A 16041-nucleotide genomic window follows, 5' to 3' on the forward strand; every position below is an offset into this window, starting at 1 on the left:
ATTGGCACACAGAATAAAGATCGATTGATTGAAGCCACAGTCGTGTGATCGTGGCCATGCAACCAAAAACTATGAACCAATATAGAAAACCACTGTGGCCTATGCTCCTTCAACGGAGGAGGAGGAACAGTAATAATATTTAAAAAATACTTTTTTTTTTAAAACACGCTTTAATGAAATGTACCGTACTAGTAATGGAAGAACTCCACGACTCCAGGAAGTGGCCCCGAAGCTTGCCACAACGTAAGGGGACCGTGGTCAATTACAGCCAACGTCAGTTGAGCGTGGACAACTAGACCCAAGGCAAAACATAACATATAAAAAAGATGGTTTAAAAATATTTTTTTAATGATAGAATATAGTATTGTCATCGGTCATCATAAGTATACCAAGTTTGCAGTCGATACCACATTGGGAAGTTGGTTAAAATTGAGTTACAAAATTTGAGGACACGAGGCACAAGTTCAGGCAATAACAGAGTAAGTTAAATAAAAGCGTGCAATAATAATTTTAAAAACGACACGAACTCTCTCTCTGCTGAAGCCCTCTCGTCCATGGCCAGCAGCAGACCTCGGCATTTGCATCGAGCTCCTGAACATTGCCGCACGCAAGAGTAGCAGTGTTAATCGTCGATGTAAAGTTCGTTTTTTTCTTCTTCAACCAGGCGACAAATCGAGAGACATGCCCGTGTCCCTTCACGAGACAGAGTGGCATGGCTGAGCCATCCGGATTGCGTCGGCCACTCTGGACGTAGAGCACGATCTGGTGGCTGAGCGGTTGTTGTTTGCGGCAGGGCTGAGTCACGAGATTCGCCGTGACCACCGGGGGTTGAGTAAAAACACGTTTCATTTAGTTTAATAGGCGGTATACAATTATCCACATTACTGCAAAGAGAGATGACGGAGAGATTACAGTTATTGCCTGAACTTGTGCCTCTGAAATTTCAGCGGCGTAGTCAACGGATAAACACTCGCCCACCCTGGCTCCGCTCCACTACGCCGGAGTTGAGATTGCCCGAGCGGCTTATCTGCTTGTCAATAACGCATCTTCTCTGGTGAATATCAATACAATATCAATGGGGCGCCACGTTGGCTAGGAGATGTTAACTACCTCGCCTGGTATGCAGGAGGTCGTGGGTTTGATCCAGACCCTGATGCCTATAAATGTGGAGTTTGCGAGTCTCTCTCCCCCGTGGTCGTGTGGATTTTTCTCCGGCTTCTCCCGAGTTTTCCCTCCACATTTAGAAACATGCTTTTCGAGTGCTGCATTCGGCTGCAAAAATGTCGACATAAGCCACTTCGTTGGATGCAGAAACCTTGTTCAACGGGAAAAATGGGGTTAAGGTCCTGGTATGAGTGAACATGGATTTTTTTTTATTTGTAACAATAACTACAATAAATTGTTAAGAACAATGTGTGTTCTAATTACCTTGGATGATCATGATTTGACAACGATGGAGGTGGTGGTGATCGTGAGGAAGTCAGTACGAATTCAGGAGGATGACTCCTCAGAAGATACAATGAGGGAGGAAAGTGCAGACGCACTCTCCTCTAGTGCAGACGCACTCTCCTCTCCCAGTGGATGCTTGGGAGTCATGATTAAGGGCAATTAGCAAGCAAGTAGAGTACTGTAAAGTACAGTACGTGTAAAGTACTTGTCGGTGGTCTGGCGCTACTTACACTCGCGAATACCGGAGTCCAGCAGGTCGCGAATAGGGAATTGGTACACATTGAGTAACTCGCGAAAATGCGAAACTCGCGAATCCAGAACTCACGAATAACGGGGGTTGGCTGTATAGCTCAGCGGGCCTTACCTGGTAAAATAAAATAAGACGTTTCGTTTAAAATAGGAAGTTTTGGAATTTCAAGGTGGCAGGGCGATATGCCCCATGCCCACCCTCCCTCACGCCACTGGATGCTCACCAGGAACACGTCCCCCGGGAGTTTGCGCAAGGCTTAACGAGGATACATCTGGGACCGAGACCCATTTGATACTGGCAAAAAAGAGACCCATTTTGTAGCTGCTCACCCCGAGATAGATATAAATGTGCTGACAGTGGCATTATCCTTGTGCTGGTCGTCTTTTGACGTTTTATTGTCTGACACTGGCAGAACTAGGCCCTAAGGAAGGTTGTCTCTGGTGCAGGACAATCACTTTCTAAGACAATGCCCCATATATTGTCAGAGCATGTTTTTGTTTGCATGTTCACCACAAGTTTGCGTGGTTAATGCAGCAACTTGATGCCTTGCAAAAAAAATTCCATTTGGTGTTTGAACGCCTTCACACCTCCGGTTTTATTGTCAGAAAAGGTAAAACCCATTCTTAATGTTTCACCTGTTGTCTTTGTGTCCGCGTGTCAGTGAGCGCGAGTCGAGGAGCAACTAGGACCTGTCCCTAGCCACCTCTCCCTCCGTCCGTCCGTTCGTCCCGGAGGGGGAGCGGCGAAGGTCGCTTAGCTCATGGGCGTCACAGGCATGCAGGTGCTCGGGGCCTCGCTGGCCTTCGTGGGCCTCGTGGGGGTCATCGTGTGCACGGCGTCCAACGAATGGCGCATCACGAGCCGTGCCAAGTCGCTCATGACGGCCTCCTGGGTATCGCACGGCCTCTGGAAGCAGTGCACGGCCAACGCGATGGGAAGCATGCAGTGCAAGCCCAACTTCACCATGCTCGACCTGGACGGTGAGTGCCCAACGGAGCGACGGACGGACGGACGGTCAGCGGCGGAGACAGGCGCGTTTCGCAAACATGATTTGGAACTTTGATCCAAATGGGACCTTTTTTTTTTAGCCAGCTTCAAAGTACCGTAGCGTTCGCATTTTGGCGTTCTCTGGTCTACCACCGGTGATACTAGGGCTTCAAGAAGGCTGTCTCTGCTGTAGACCAATCGGTTTCAAGGACAATGCCATCTATAATTATCAGAGCGTGATTGTGTTTGCATGTTCACCACAAATACTGTACGTGGTTGACGCAACAACTCGATTCCTTGCAAAATGTTTATATTTGGTGTTTGAACATAGGTACACAAATCCTGTTTTCTTTCCAAAAAAGGGTAAAACCAATTCTTATGTTTTAAAACTTTTATCCTTACCCTCAAACTGTGTATCGATAGTTCAACTTTAATGTGTCATTCTATTGAGGGACTACTGGGTGTTGTTGTCTTGTTGTGGTCTGGTATTGTTGTTGTTTTTCTGCCTTGCCCAAGCTTGCTTTTGACGTTGCTAAATCGGCAAGAATTTATTTACTTATGCAATTCATAGCTTTTTGTATTTCGTGAGTTTGTTAACTTTCCTATACTTTGCACTCCTATCGCGTTGTTGTGCTGTTTATTGTTGTAACTTTCTGACCCGCTCCTACTGGACATCTGTGAAAAAGAGCTTTACAGCTCATCGGATTCCTCCTGCAGGCTAAACAAAAATTAAGATTTTGATTAAAGTGAAAAAGGTCACAATGATATCCTGCTGCTGCTGCTGATCGCATTGGCATCGAGGCATTGGTACTCACCTTCTGTTTATAGCCTTCAGCCAGTGTTGGAGACTCCACATTCCTATGGCGGGGATGAGTCCATCCAAAGACGACCCACTGTTGACTTCCTCACAAAGTGGTGCTCATTGCTTGGACGCTGGAGGGAGGGAGGGAGGCAGGGAGGGAGGGCCGAGTCACCCACACCCCCCCTCCAAAAGCAGCACTCAAGTTGAAGCCCGTTTTCATTAAATTTGGTGACAACGGTGATGATTAGACGAGAGAGAGGGCACTGCCAGCGAGATGCAACATTGTGAGGAGTACTGTGGGTGGGGACGTGGGGTCACGGTGTGGGCCAGGGTGGACAGCTAACGGTCCCGGCAGGCGACTTCACTTTCCACTTGAAACACGGCCACAGACGGACACGGAGGGAATTTTATTCAGTCGCGCCCAAGCGTCTTAGCCACACCCTAGTTTGGGCACTAAAGGGGAATATCTTTGAACTGGCAATCCTCGGGTTTCCCAGATGTTCCACTGCACACCGAACGCAGACACATTTCTCAGTCAGCCGAGGTCGACCAACACCGCGCAACAATCCCGCAATGAGATTCAACACGACAATACCGGTACCCGATCTCGGCACGAATCAACTCCCGCCACTCTCCCCCGCCGACCCGCTGTTTCCCCCATCCCACCCCTCCCCGACCCGCGTGCAGTGTACATCCGCGCGTGCCAGGGCCTCATGGTCTCGTCGGTGGTGATCGGTGGCCTGGCCGCACTCTGCACCCTCTTCGGCATGAAGTGCACTCACGTCGGCTCCTTGACTGCCAAGTCCAAGGCGCACATGTCTATCTTCAGCGGCACTGCCTACATGCTGTCAGGCACGCTCGCTCGCTCGCACGCGCGCGCACCCACGCACGCACAAAGACACAGGTCCACCGTATAGCCTTTAACACGCTTGTTGGGGCAAGTGCTGTTGGTTGGCGAGCACCTATTAAGGCTGGCACGGAACTCGAGGGGCGTGGGCGGTCAGAGCGGTCGGCTACGTGTGGTTCAGCATACGTGCATGTGGGAGGCCCAGGACCGGTTCAAATATTCATGGCTGATGTTGGTGGTGAGCGGGAATTGCACTCGGGTAGCAAACGTGCGTAGCACAGCGATCTGACCACTCCACTACCGCTCCCCACAACCGCGCTAACCACCGCGTTAACGCGTACGCGCGCGCGTGGGAAAGGGGATGTCAGCCAAACACTCCAACCCACTCTGCTCCGCCTGTTTACGTAACAATTTCGATTTAATTCTAGATTTTGAAGTTTTCGTGAGTGCAAGGATCCATATTCTTTGGTTCTATCGGTAATTTAATTTATTTGATTTTTTATTATTTTTTCCACCTACGTGACCACGTGTTCCGCTGGGATTCCGTGATATCTTCAAAACACTGAGCGCAATGGCTGTACACGCGACCTTTGCTTTCGCTCACATGTGTGGTGGTTTCTAATCATGCGCGCGACAAGACTGGGAGGCAACACGTTTCATTCTCAACCGACACTATTCAACGTTCCACGGTTAACTATGTACATTCCGAGCAACTATGCACTTTACAGGTTAACTACTACGTAAGGCGGCGGCCATCGTTCCTCACCACCTAAGGAGCCGTCCATAAATGACGTCACGCACCGGGGGGGGGGGGGGGAGTCAAACGTTCGACTTAATTAAATACACTTTTTAATAAATGTTTTCTCCTACAGCATCAGAGTGCAGCGCTCCACATTAAATACACAACTACAATGACAATAGTTTAAAGCGATTTGAAGCACGTTTTATTTTCAAAATGGAAATATGGTTTTTTGGGGGGGGGGGTGGGGGCAGAGCTTTGTGACGTCATATTTGAGGGGAGGGGGGTCTGACTTTTTGTGACGCCGTGTGACGAGGGGGGGGGGAGTCAAAAATCGTCCAAAATCGCGTGACGTCATCTATGGACGGCCCCTAACCACTTGATGGGATTCCCTATGTGGTTGAACCAGAACAGCCGACACGCCGTCGTGTCGTCGCGCACGGAGATTGAAGAGCGGGGGTCGAAGCCGACGAATTCTTTCCCGCTCCCCCTCGGGGCTCGGCTTTTATCTCCTGTGGCGTGACCAGGCTCCGCCCCCCCTTCTCGATCCTTCGCGATGAGTCTGGGTCCACATCACGTGGCCCGCTCACCCCCTTCTGGGGACCCCCTCCGTGCCCCCTCGTCCGGTCACGTGCTCTCGCGGGTTCACCCAGACTGTCGTGTCCTGACCCGACCTCCGTGACATCCGGAATCTGCCCTCTAGTGAGCCCCTTGTGTATAGTGCACCCACTGTCGCCATAGAACGGCCCAATTACGTCGCTACACATTCATCCTGAGCCGTACCTCTGCAGCGAGTGGGCTCGGACAGCACGCTCCACTAGAAGGGGACGACGGTGGCTGGGGGGTCGAGACTCAAGATGGAATGGGCTGCTAAAGGAGAGGGGGGGGATGCACGCCCAAGAGGGCGTCCACCACGGAGGTGGAGTCACGAAATCAGCCCTCGTTCCCGTCGCTCTACGGCAGGGGTGGGCAAATTTTTTGACTCGCGGGCCACAATGGGTTCTAAAATTTGACAGAGGGGCCGGGCCAGGAACAGATGGATGGAGCGTTTGCGTGAACTAAATATAAATGACGTGTTAAAAATCATTACATGAAAGGATTTGGCCCTTTAACAGGTAGCGAAGCATTTATTTGCAAGGCAATTTAACAAATTGCACGAACATGAACAATACAAAAACATGTCGTGACTCCCGGTCAAAGTGCGCCATCTAATGGGGAAATGTGGGTATTACAGGGGAAAGGTAAAATTTAATTTAATTTAATAATAATATTTGGACAAGTTCGGCAGGCCGGATTAAAAAGCCCAACGGGCCGCACTTTGCCCGTGTCTGGTCTACGGTTTGGTTACGTCACAGGTGACGGCTCGTTGAGGCCCTCATTCGGCAATGGATTGATCACGGCAGACAATGAAATAAACCAAACGTGGGTCTGTTTCACTACAAACAAACAAAATATATATACAATTAATTACAATCCGTCGGGTTATTGTCATTCTGGACCAGTGTTCTCCAGCAGGCATTTGCATTAGCAGACAAAATGTGTTACAAGTTTAAAGAACATTCCCGAGCCTTAACAGAGCACGTGGCCTGCTACATGCAGCTGCCTGTCGATAGCAGCAAGAGGCCTCCTCCACCAACGATCCGCGTCTCATCAGCCGAAAAACAGAATGTAAAGTAATTATTGATTTTTAGATACATCATTTATTTAATTTTATTCTTTTTTATACACTTTATTTTTCATTATTATTTTTCTTCTTCTTCTTCTTCTATCTACGTGACTTCGCCGAAAGAACCAAAGAATATGAATTTGCAATTGTTTTGTTTTGCTATAACTCTCCACCGCCGGACGGAGGCAAATCCAATGAAATCATCACATGGTGCGAAAATTCTCCGATTTGATTTCTTTTTGTTCGGCAAAAAATCCGGATGAAAGTTGAAACGCGAGCGCAACCTTTTTGGCAATTCATCTGCACGCGAGGTTCCGCTGGAGGTCACAGCCAGCGTCACACGGGAAGGCGTTCGACAAAAAAAAAAAGCTGTGGCTCAACAAACGAGGGCAGAGCTTTTTTTGTCAACACGATGTTGCTCGTGATAAGCCCGTGTCTACTATTCTGGGTCATGAATATTAAACGCGACAGGGTCTAAATAAGTGAGTTTTCATAGCTCCGGTGGCTTCCTCATATCGGGAGGTGAAGAGCGTTCCAGACGGCCGCAGAAGCGCGTCTGAAAGCGCGCGATGCGGTTGACCCCCTTTGCTCGATGGCCAGCCAAAAGCCGCTGCTGCTGCTGCTGCGAGGATGACCACCGCTAGTTCACGTGATGATGGTTTATCATCCTTGACGGGATCAGCGAGGTAGTGTGGTTCACTTGAACATTATGGCGAGACCCGTAAGCCCCCCCCCCCCCCCCCGGCTCTCGCATAAACTGCGTTGCGACGTCATTTTATGTCTGCCGAAGGCGAACGACACGGCGATCTGTTCCCCTCGGCGAGCTCTACGCGATGCGCTCGTCGAAGTTTCAAAGTTTTGTTTTCTTCTGCGTGTCGCGTCCTCGCTGCTGCGCTTGGACGCGGCGTTTGTGTGCGCGGTTTGGACGGGAGACCAACCCCTCGTGCGCGTTCATCAACTTATCAGATAAAAGCAGAAACGTGCGAAACACAAGCGCCACAAAGAAACTTCCCTTTGACTTTGCTCACGAGTCGTGATTGAACGTTAATTCGCCCCACCCCCCCCCCCCTCCCATGGCGAAATCTGTTCGCGTTACCGAGTGATCTTATTGTTGTGATCGCGATTTTTACCGTGATGGTTGTTTCCATTCCCCCCACTCCCCCCGCCCCAACTTGCCTCTCCCTGAGCAGGGGCGGCTGCCGTCACGGCCGTGTCCTACTACGCGCACGCCGTCACCATCGACTTCTATGACCCCTATCTCATCGGAGCCAAGTGAGCGAATTTGCACGCTCGTTCATCTTCCGCAAACGCTGCTGCTGCTGCTACTGCTGTCGCCGCTGGCACATATTTGTCCCCACCCCCCCCCCCCCAAGGACTCAGCGACCTCGGGACGCAGGCATTCTCTGTGCGCTTCCACGCCGATGCTTCGGTCGATGGGCGACCGAGCTGTTCCCCGTGTGACCCCCCGCCCACCACCCCCGCCAAACTAAACTTAAAACTAAATAAGTAATATTTGGCAGAATTCCACGACTCCAGGAAGTGGGCCCGAAGCTTGCCACAACGTAAGGGGACCGTGGCCAATGACAGCCAACGTCAGTTGAGCGTGGACAATTAGACCCAAGCCGAAACATAACATATAAAAAATAATGTTTAAAAAAAAAATTATGATAGAATTTAGTATTGTCATCAGTATGACATAAGTATACCAAGTTTTCAGTCGATACCACATTGGGAAGTGGGTTAACATTGAGTTACAAGATTTGAGGATACAACAACAACAACGACAACAACAACAACAGATAGTGAAATTTTGATTTAAAGCTTTCGTGACTGCAAGGATTCATATTCTTGGTTCTTTCGGTAAAGTCACCAAGTAGAAGGGAAACAATAAAATAATAAACATATAAAAGAATAAAATTCTCACGACGTTTCGACTGCAACACAAGCAATCATCATCAGGTGTGAAAGCCACAGCAAGAAAATTTGAAAAAAAAAATGATTGCTTGTTTTGCAGTCGAAACGTCGTGAGAATTTTATTGTTTTATATTTTTATTATTTTATTGTTTCCCTTCTACGTGACTTTACCGAAAGAGCCAAGAATATAACAGACAGTGAGTTAAAATAAAGCGTGTAATAATAAAACAATACATGTATTTTACCAGGTAACGCCCATGGAGCAATGTAGCTCTTTTTCAGCTGCGACCTGGCCACAAATTATCGCTCAACGAAGTGGCTTATCAGCATGTGGAAATTTACAGCAACCAAATGCCTTAAACGCGTGATGTCGATTCAAAATGTGGAGGTAAAACCAAGAGGACCCACAGAAAAATCTACGCAACCACGGGGAGAACAGGCAAAGTCCAAATATAGAGCAGGCGTCAGGGTCTGGATCGAATCCACGACCTCTGGAATGCTTTCTCCCTCCGTGTCATATTGTTTCGTTTCATAAGTTATCGTTAAGCCGAGTGCCTGCCGCTCGGTTTAGTGCAGCACCTTTGAGACCCTTGATGAAAGGTGGTGTTTTTTTAAAAGATGTTTTTCTTGTTCGTGTTTTTTTTGTTTGTTTGTTGTGGTTGCACCCGATTCAAGAGCCGAATGGCTCACAGAGCTATACCAAAATAAACTGAACTGAACTGGTATATAAATATACAAACATCTCCCCGTATAGCACACGCAGGCTGCTGGGGTAAGCGGCCCTAGCGTTTGGTACATTCCCTTCACGTACACCAATCTATCCTTAGGCTGCTGCCATTTGGGCTTGTTCGCAATATTTGCGAACGGAGGTTTCGTTTATTAACGCATCAACAGCCGTAGCCTTTCCTCTTTGTCGTTTAAGGCTTCACCACGTCATGAAAAAAAATCAGCCTCCAACAACAAGCCAGCCTAGGTTCCCTGGCTTGCCTTTCTCCCTGTGATTCCCAGGGTGCACCGGTGATTCTGTTACTAAAAAATCAACACAATTCAAAGTGATTTACCGCTCAAATTAGCGCGCGGAGACTGGTGCTCCATCTCGCGTTTACATCCCTGAGCCGGCCTCGGAGATTCCACATCCCTAAATTTCGTTGGGGTCACGATGCGCCGGTGAAGGTGGTCGCCCTGGACGTGTGGTGAGGTGGGTCCCTGTGTGTCTATCCGCAGGTGGGGAGCGGTAACCTGAGTTCAATTCCCTCTCGGGGCCAACACCAGCGAAAATTATCTGAAACGGTCCTTCGGCCTCCCATAGGTGGACTCGGCCTCAAATGAGTACCCACTAGGGAGACAAAGGCGGCCGGGCGTGGGTCTGGCCACCCACCCCCTCGTGTACCGTGCCGACCTTCGTAGGTGCTCCTCGCTAACGGCGCTTGCCCCCAACAGCCTGTTACAGGCTACACGTGGTGGGGCTGGATCTCTGTCTGTGTGTCCGCAGGTATGAGTACGGCTCTGGTCTCTACGTCGGGTGGGCCGGTTCGTGCCTCGTGCTGCTGGGCGGTGGCCTCCTCCTATGTGCCGCGTGCAGGCAACAGCGGGAATCCTCCACGGCGCAGCCCTACCACACGACCCCTCGCGTCTTCCAGTGAGAGTCGCGCGCAGTCACCCCCCCCACCCCCCACCCCCCCCAGCGCACAAGCTTCAATTGGGGGGCATTGTCCGTCGATCTGCAGGGGGCTCGCGGCCCTACGCGAGCGTCGAGGTTGAGCGCTCGCGGCGTTCCGTTTGTTCACGACTCCCGAGCTCCCCGGCGGACAGGGAATTCCCGCGTTCGCCATCAGCGGGCGTGTTTGGGGGCGATCGACAGGAGGACAACCACTGTCGTCTCACCCCCACGAAGTGGCACGCGTTTATTAATCGACTCTGGACGGCGGGATGACGGGCTGAGTCAACGCCCTCCAACCCAGGGAACCGCGGCGGTCTCGACTTGCGCCGCATGGCTCACAGCGCTGAGCCTAATGAGCCGAACCGTGGTCGTGCTTTTCTGCACTGGCTCTTGGCTGTGTCTAGTCGAGTGCAATGCACGATCACGTGGCTCGTATTTAAGGCCTTTGTGAGGGCTTGTTGCACTTTGTATTCAGGAGGGAATTCAATCCTGGCAGGGTTCCTTCATTAAGATCTGCCGATTGTGCTCTTCTATGCGTACTTTGATCTTAGATGCCTTCTAGGGGTGGGGGGTGGGGGGGTGATTGGATGTCTACTGTGGTGTGACCCCCACTGGGAGTGGAACTCCCCCTGGTGATCCCCCCCCCTCCACTCGGTAGTCCAGGAGAGCTGTGGTGGTCTGGCTCCTACTTGATTTGGTCTGGCTTCCTGTCGGAGAGCAGTGACACCTTTCAACCGAACCAGTTTTAAAATACTCTTGGTTCTTTCGGAAAAGTCACCACCATGTAGAAGGGAAACACTAAAATAATAAAAAGATAAAACAACAAAATTCTCACGACGTTTCGACTGCGACACAAGTAATCAGCGGATCGCTCCGATTTATCAACGAGTCATTTGCACCTACAAGGTCGGGCGCCGTTCACGAAACGTCCCCATGGTGCCACGCACGAAAGAAGAACGGTATCCAAGCGACCGGGTGGCAGTCGAAACGTCGTGAGCATTTTATTGTTTTATATTTTATTTTATGTTATTGTTTCCCTTCTACGTGGTGGTGACTTTACCGAAAGAACCAAGAATATGAATCGCTGCGGTCACGAAAGCTTTAAATCAGTTTAAAAAAAATTCGATTTAAAGCTTTCGTGACTGCAGGGATTCATCCTCTTGGTCCTTTCGGCAAAGTCACGCAGAAGGGAAACAATAAAATAATAAAAATAAAACATGATAAAAATAAAATAAAAGTTTTAAAAGTGTTCATCCGAATTCGTTGTGTTCCTCTTGGCCCTCTTAATCTGCCACCCGGTCGCTTGGATGCCGTTCCTCTTTCGTGCTTGGCGCCATGGGGACGCTTCGTGAACGGCGCCCACCCTCGTCGGTGCAAAATGACTCGTTGGTAAATCGGAGCGATCCGCCGGCTTTCGTCGTTCGCGCAAACCCCGACCGGCACGCTGACGCCCCGTGGCGCCGTGCGCTCTGCAGGACGTGCGGCGACGGCCGCGCGGGCCTGCGCGTCGTGGAGGGGCCGCCGCCGCCGCCGCCTGGGCGCTCCGCCAGGGGCACGCGCGCCGCAGGGAGGAGCGCCGGCATCTCCGGCGTGCCGGGCTCCGACCGCTCGTCCGTGAGCAGCAGCGGAGTTCGCGGGCTCCACCACCCCAAGAGCGCGTACGTGTGAGCGAGCGCCTGCCCGTACGTGTGAGCGAGCGCCTGTCTGCCGGCCCGCCCGCCCGCCCGCCCGCCAGAGATCTGCCACCTCCGTCGCCGCTCGACTTTCACCGCGGACCGACTCACGACTCCGGTGCACGACGCCGAACAATCACGGGCGCCGTCGTGGGGAACGCTAACAGCGGCATGTTACGGTGATGTATATAGTACAGCACGGCATCGTTGCGTGGTGCGTTGTTGTTGTTGTTGTTTTTTTAAATATTCTATTGCACAAGTAGCAACCGTAGCTCTCGAAGAGCATGTATTAATGCTATTGATATTCTTACGTAGAAAAATATGGAATTGAATGAATTGAAAGATGCTTCATGGACATAGAATTCCGTGAAGTTTTCTCGACGCCGACCTGAACGACAGCGAAATGTGGTTTGCCGTGAGAGGTCTCTGCTAGGGTGCACAGTTAGTCGGTAAGTAAACGTGGTCACTATATTCAGTCGGTACACATGAAACGTCGCAGCCGCTGCTGTTCTCCCCTTCCACGGCTGATGCACTGCCACTGCCCTCGTGCTGGGCAGCCGTCGGCGTGAGGCCGACCGGCAGTGGCACGGCATTGGGAGCGCGGCCGCCGCAGGTCTCGCTCGCCCCAACTGGTCGCTTGCCAGTGGAGGTTTCTGCACGAATCCTATCGCATGCCCCACACCCCCAAGAGCCGCACGAGGTTTTTTTCTTTTTCCCCCCCGCGAGGAATCGTCGGGGATTTTACAGAGCGCCCCCTCCCCCCCGGATGACCCAAGGGGATCTTGCGCCAAATGCGTGCGACTGAGGGCTCTGCCAGGCAGCAACGGCGGTGGTGGCGGTGGTGGCGGTAGTGGCGGCGGTGGCGGTGGCGGCGGTGGTGGTGGTGGCGGTGGTGGTGGCGGTGGTGGCGGCGGTGGTGGTGGCGGCGGTGGTGGTGGTGGCGGTGGTGGTGGCGGTGGTGGCGGCGGTGGTGGTGGTGGCGGTGGTGGTGGCGGTGGTGGTGGTGGCGGTGGCGGTGGTGGCGGTAGTGGCGGCGGTGGCGGTGGCGGCGGTGGTGGTGGTGGCGGTGGTGGTGGCGGTGGTGGCGGCGGTGGTGGTGGCGGCGGTGGTGGTGGTGGCGGTGGTGGTGGCGGTGGTGGCGGCGGTGGTGGTGGTGGCGGTGGTGGTGGCGGTGGTGGTGGTGGCGGTGGTGGTGGTGGCGGTGGTGGTGGCGGTGGTGGTGGTGGCGGTGGTGGTGGTGGTGGTGGTGGCGGTGGTGGTGGTGGTGGTGGCGGTGGTGGTGGCGGTGGTGGCGACGGTGGTGGTGGTGGCGGTGGTGGCGGTGGTGGTGGTTGCGGTGGTGGTGGTGGTGGTGGTGGCGGTGGTGGTGGTGGTGGTGGTGGCGGCAGTGGAGGCGGTGGCGGTGGTGGCGGTGATGGTGGTGTCGGTGGTGGCTATGCCGCTGCACGTGGCTGCCTGTGACACAGCACTGTGGAGGCAGCAGCAGCAGCAGCGAGGGTTGGTGAACCACCGCACACGGATGTTGCATGACGCCCGTCAACGCGGCCGTCGAGGATGTCCCTGTACCCCGGCTCTGCCGGGAGATGGCAGCAGAGCAACAATGGTGACTCTACCCGTTCCGTCTCCATGGGATAGAGTGTTCTCCCCTTGCACGTGTGGGTTTTCTCCGGGTGCCCTGGTTTCTTCCGACATGTGAACACTCGTTAATTTGGTCACTAACAACCTTCATATATCAGTGGACCACAGAGCTTGGGACAATTGTCGCCGCCGGCTCATTGCGTGGCTGCTGCCTTCCCGCTCCGGCTGTGGTTCCTCCTCGTGCCTCTGAGTCGTTCCCTCTCCGCTAAAGTGAGCGACTGCCGCGTGGTGGCGCGCGCCGCAACGTGGCGTGACGTCAACAATGCTGTCTGTTCTCCTATGACGCGGTAGTTGCCTTCCTGAAGAACACCGCGTTGTGGAAGAATCGGGTAATAAATGATATACAGTACTAGCGGTAACTACCCGGCTTCGCCCGGGACTTGGATTCACCACGCCCGGCCGCCTTTGTCTCCCCAGTGGCGATGTTCACACACCACGGCAGTTAGTGGTTTGAGGCTGAGTCGACCTAGGGGATGCCCAGGACCGGTTAAAATAATCGTCACCGGCGGTGGCCGTGAGCGGGAATCGAACTCGGGTCGCCGGGTTTGTAGCGCAGCGCGCTAACCGCTACACTACAATCGTTACGCTTGCACACAGACACACACAGACACACAAACAGACACACATACACAGCGCGCTAACCACTACACTACAATGCGTTACGCTTCCACATGGGCAGGTCACGTGACAGATTTGACGTCACATTTCACTGCCGTGCAAAACATAAATGCATTATTGAGCTCCCCCCCCCCAATAAATCCCAAAAGTGTATTTTCATATTTTTTTCCTGGTGTACAGTCTGGAAAGTACCCACATGGCAAATCTCAAGTTTGTTGCATGTCGGGAAGTACGCTAAACATTTTGAACAGACACATTCACAACTTTGCCTTTTATATATATGTGGAGATAGGATAAAAATCACAGATCACACGTGAGATGCGTACGCAGGCTGAACACAAACCGGGCAGCACCTAGAAGCATCCAGCAGCATCCCGCCTTGTTTGATGCTTCGCCGAGGCTGCCGTACGACCGCTTATTCCTACTCGCGAAATTCAATTCCGTTCACTCAACCTTGATTTGTAGCGTTCGTGACTGCAGGAATCCATACTCTTTGGTTCTTTCGGTAAAGTCATCACGTAGGTAGAAAAAGAAAATAAATCGCGACGTTTCGGGCGCAACACAAGCGCCCGTCATCGCGTTATATCCAATTCGCGTTGTGAAAAAAAAACGCGCGACGTTATAGGGGAACAGACTGTACGTGGACTCTGCCGCAACCGGCGTTATTCCCGATGAGCAGCGCATTAGAGGCCTTGCCCTCGTGACCACGTGGATCTTCGTGCCCAGCACGGTGGCAGTTTTCAATCGCACCACGCGTCTCTGGGCCACGATGAGAGTCGATCTGTGCTGGAAGCAACTCCTCCTCGTCCTCCCCCCCGTCCCATGTCTCGTACCGTCACTCAACAGCAATCCCTCGCTCACCGCGGGGGGATTTAGGTTCCTGGAAAAGGCCGCGGAAGGCAAATCCGGGGTTAGTAAAGTTCGGTGAACCCCAGCCACGGTCAGACTGCCAACTAAGTTGCCTGTTTATTAACTAAGAATACGGTACAATAAAATATAGTACATTACACAATAGCAGTACAGCAAAACCTTGGATTGCGAGTAACTTGGTCTGCGAGTGTTTTGCAAAACGAGCAAAAATGTTAAATAAATATTAATTTGATAAACGAGCGAATGTCTTGCAATACGAGTAGTACGTATACGATTTGTCTGCCGAGCGTCACGTGATCACAACTGATACACGAGTGCTTTGATATACGAGTGCTTTGATATACAAGTGCTTTGATATACAAGTGCTTTGGATTACAAGCACGTTTCTGGAACGAATTATGCTCGCAATTCAAGGTTTTACTGTATAACAAATAAAAATTACATTAACTTTACATATCTTTGGTATTAACGATGATGATAATGAGATGAGTGGGCAGGCGTGCATGTACGTCATCTGAATGTAATTGGAAGAAAAACAAAATAAATAAACTTTTATACTACCGATAAAGTCAGAAGACGTACCGAGGCTCCCACAAGGCCACGCGGGAGGGCACGTGGCACAGTTTGGCGCCCGCCAGCTGTCGTGTCGCTACGGTTCTCTGCGGTGAGTTACAATGTCTTTTTAAAAAAACAACAACGGCACTACGCCTCTCTAAATAAAATTCATGCTGAACCGCTTACGCGCTCCGAGATTCAGCGGTGAAAGAGACACCACCCACCCTGTGCAAGCAAATTGCGAGCGTCTCGGAGCGGGAACGGGTTAACGTGAATGCGGTTGCGACTTGATGCAGACTCCGAGAATGACGATGTCGCTGCTCCACAACAAAAGAGACGGACGCCTGCTGAGCTTCGCACGCGCCACGAGGTG

The 16041-nt window shown here is 51.8% G+C and overlaps 1 protein-coding gene across 1 annotated transcript in view; it reads left to right on the forward strand.

Annotated features, from left to right (window-relative positions):
- LOC116952504 (claudin-7-like) overlaps positions 1–12799 on the forward strand; it is a 42586-nt gene extending 29787 nt beyond the window's left edge. Inside the window, exons 2-6 of the mRNA XM_076074319.1 lie at positions 2361–2679; positions 4176–4340; positions 7931–8012; positions 10147–10293; positions 11790–12799. Coding sequence (XP_075930434.1) covers positions 2460–2679; positions 4176–4340; positions 7931–8012; positions 10147–10293; positions 11790–11982 — 807 coding nt within the window. The 5' untranslated portion in view covers positions 2361–2459 and the 3' untranslated portion in view covers positions 11983–12799. The remainder of the gene's footprint in view (positions 1–2360; positions 2680–4175; positions 4341–7930; positions 8013–10146; positions 10294–11789) is intronic.
- Positions 12800–16041: the final 3242 nt, after the last annotated feature.

The sequence above is a fragment of the Petromyzon marinus genome, chromosome 47 (genome assembly GCF_048934315.1).
Source record: "Petromyzon marinus isolate PM22_M1 ecotype Great Lakes invasive population chromosome 47, UKy_Petmar_22M1.pri1.0, whole genome shotgun sequence".
NCBI classification, from domain to species: Eukaryota; Metazoa; Chordata; class Hyperoartia; order Petromyzontiformes; family Petromyzontidae; genus Petromyzon; species Petromyzon marinus.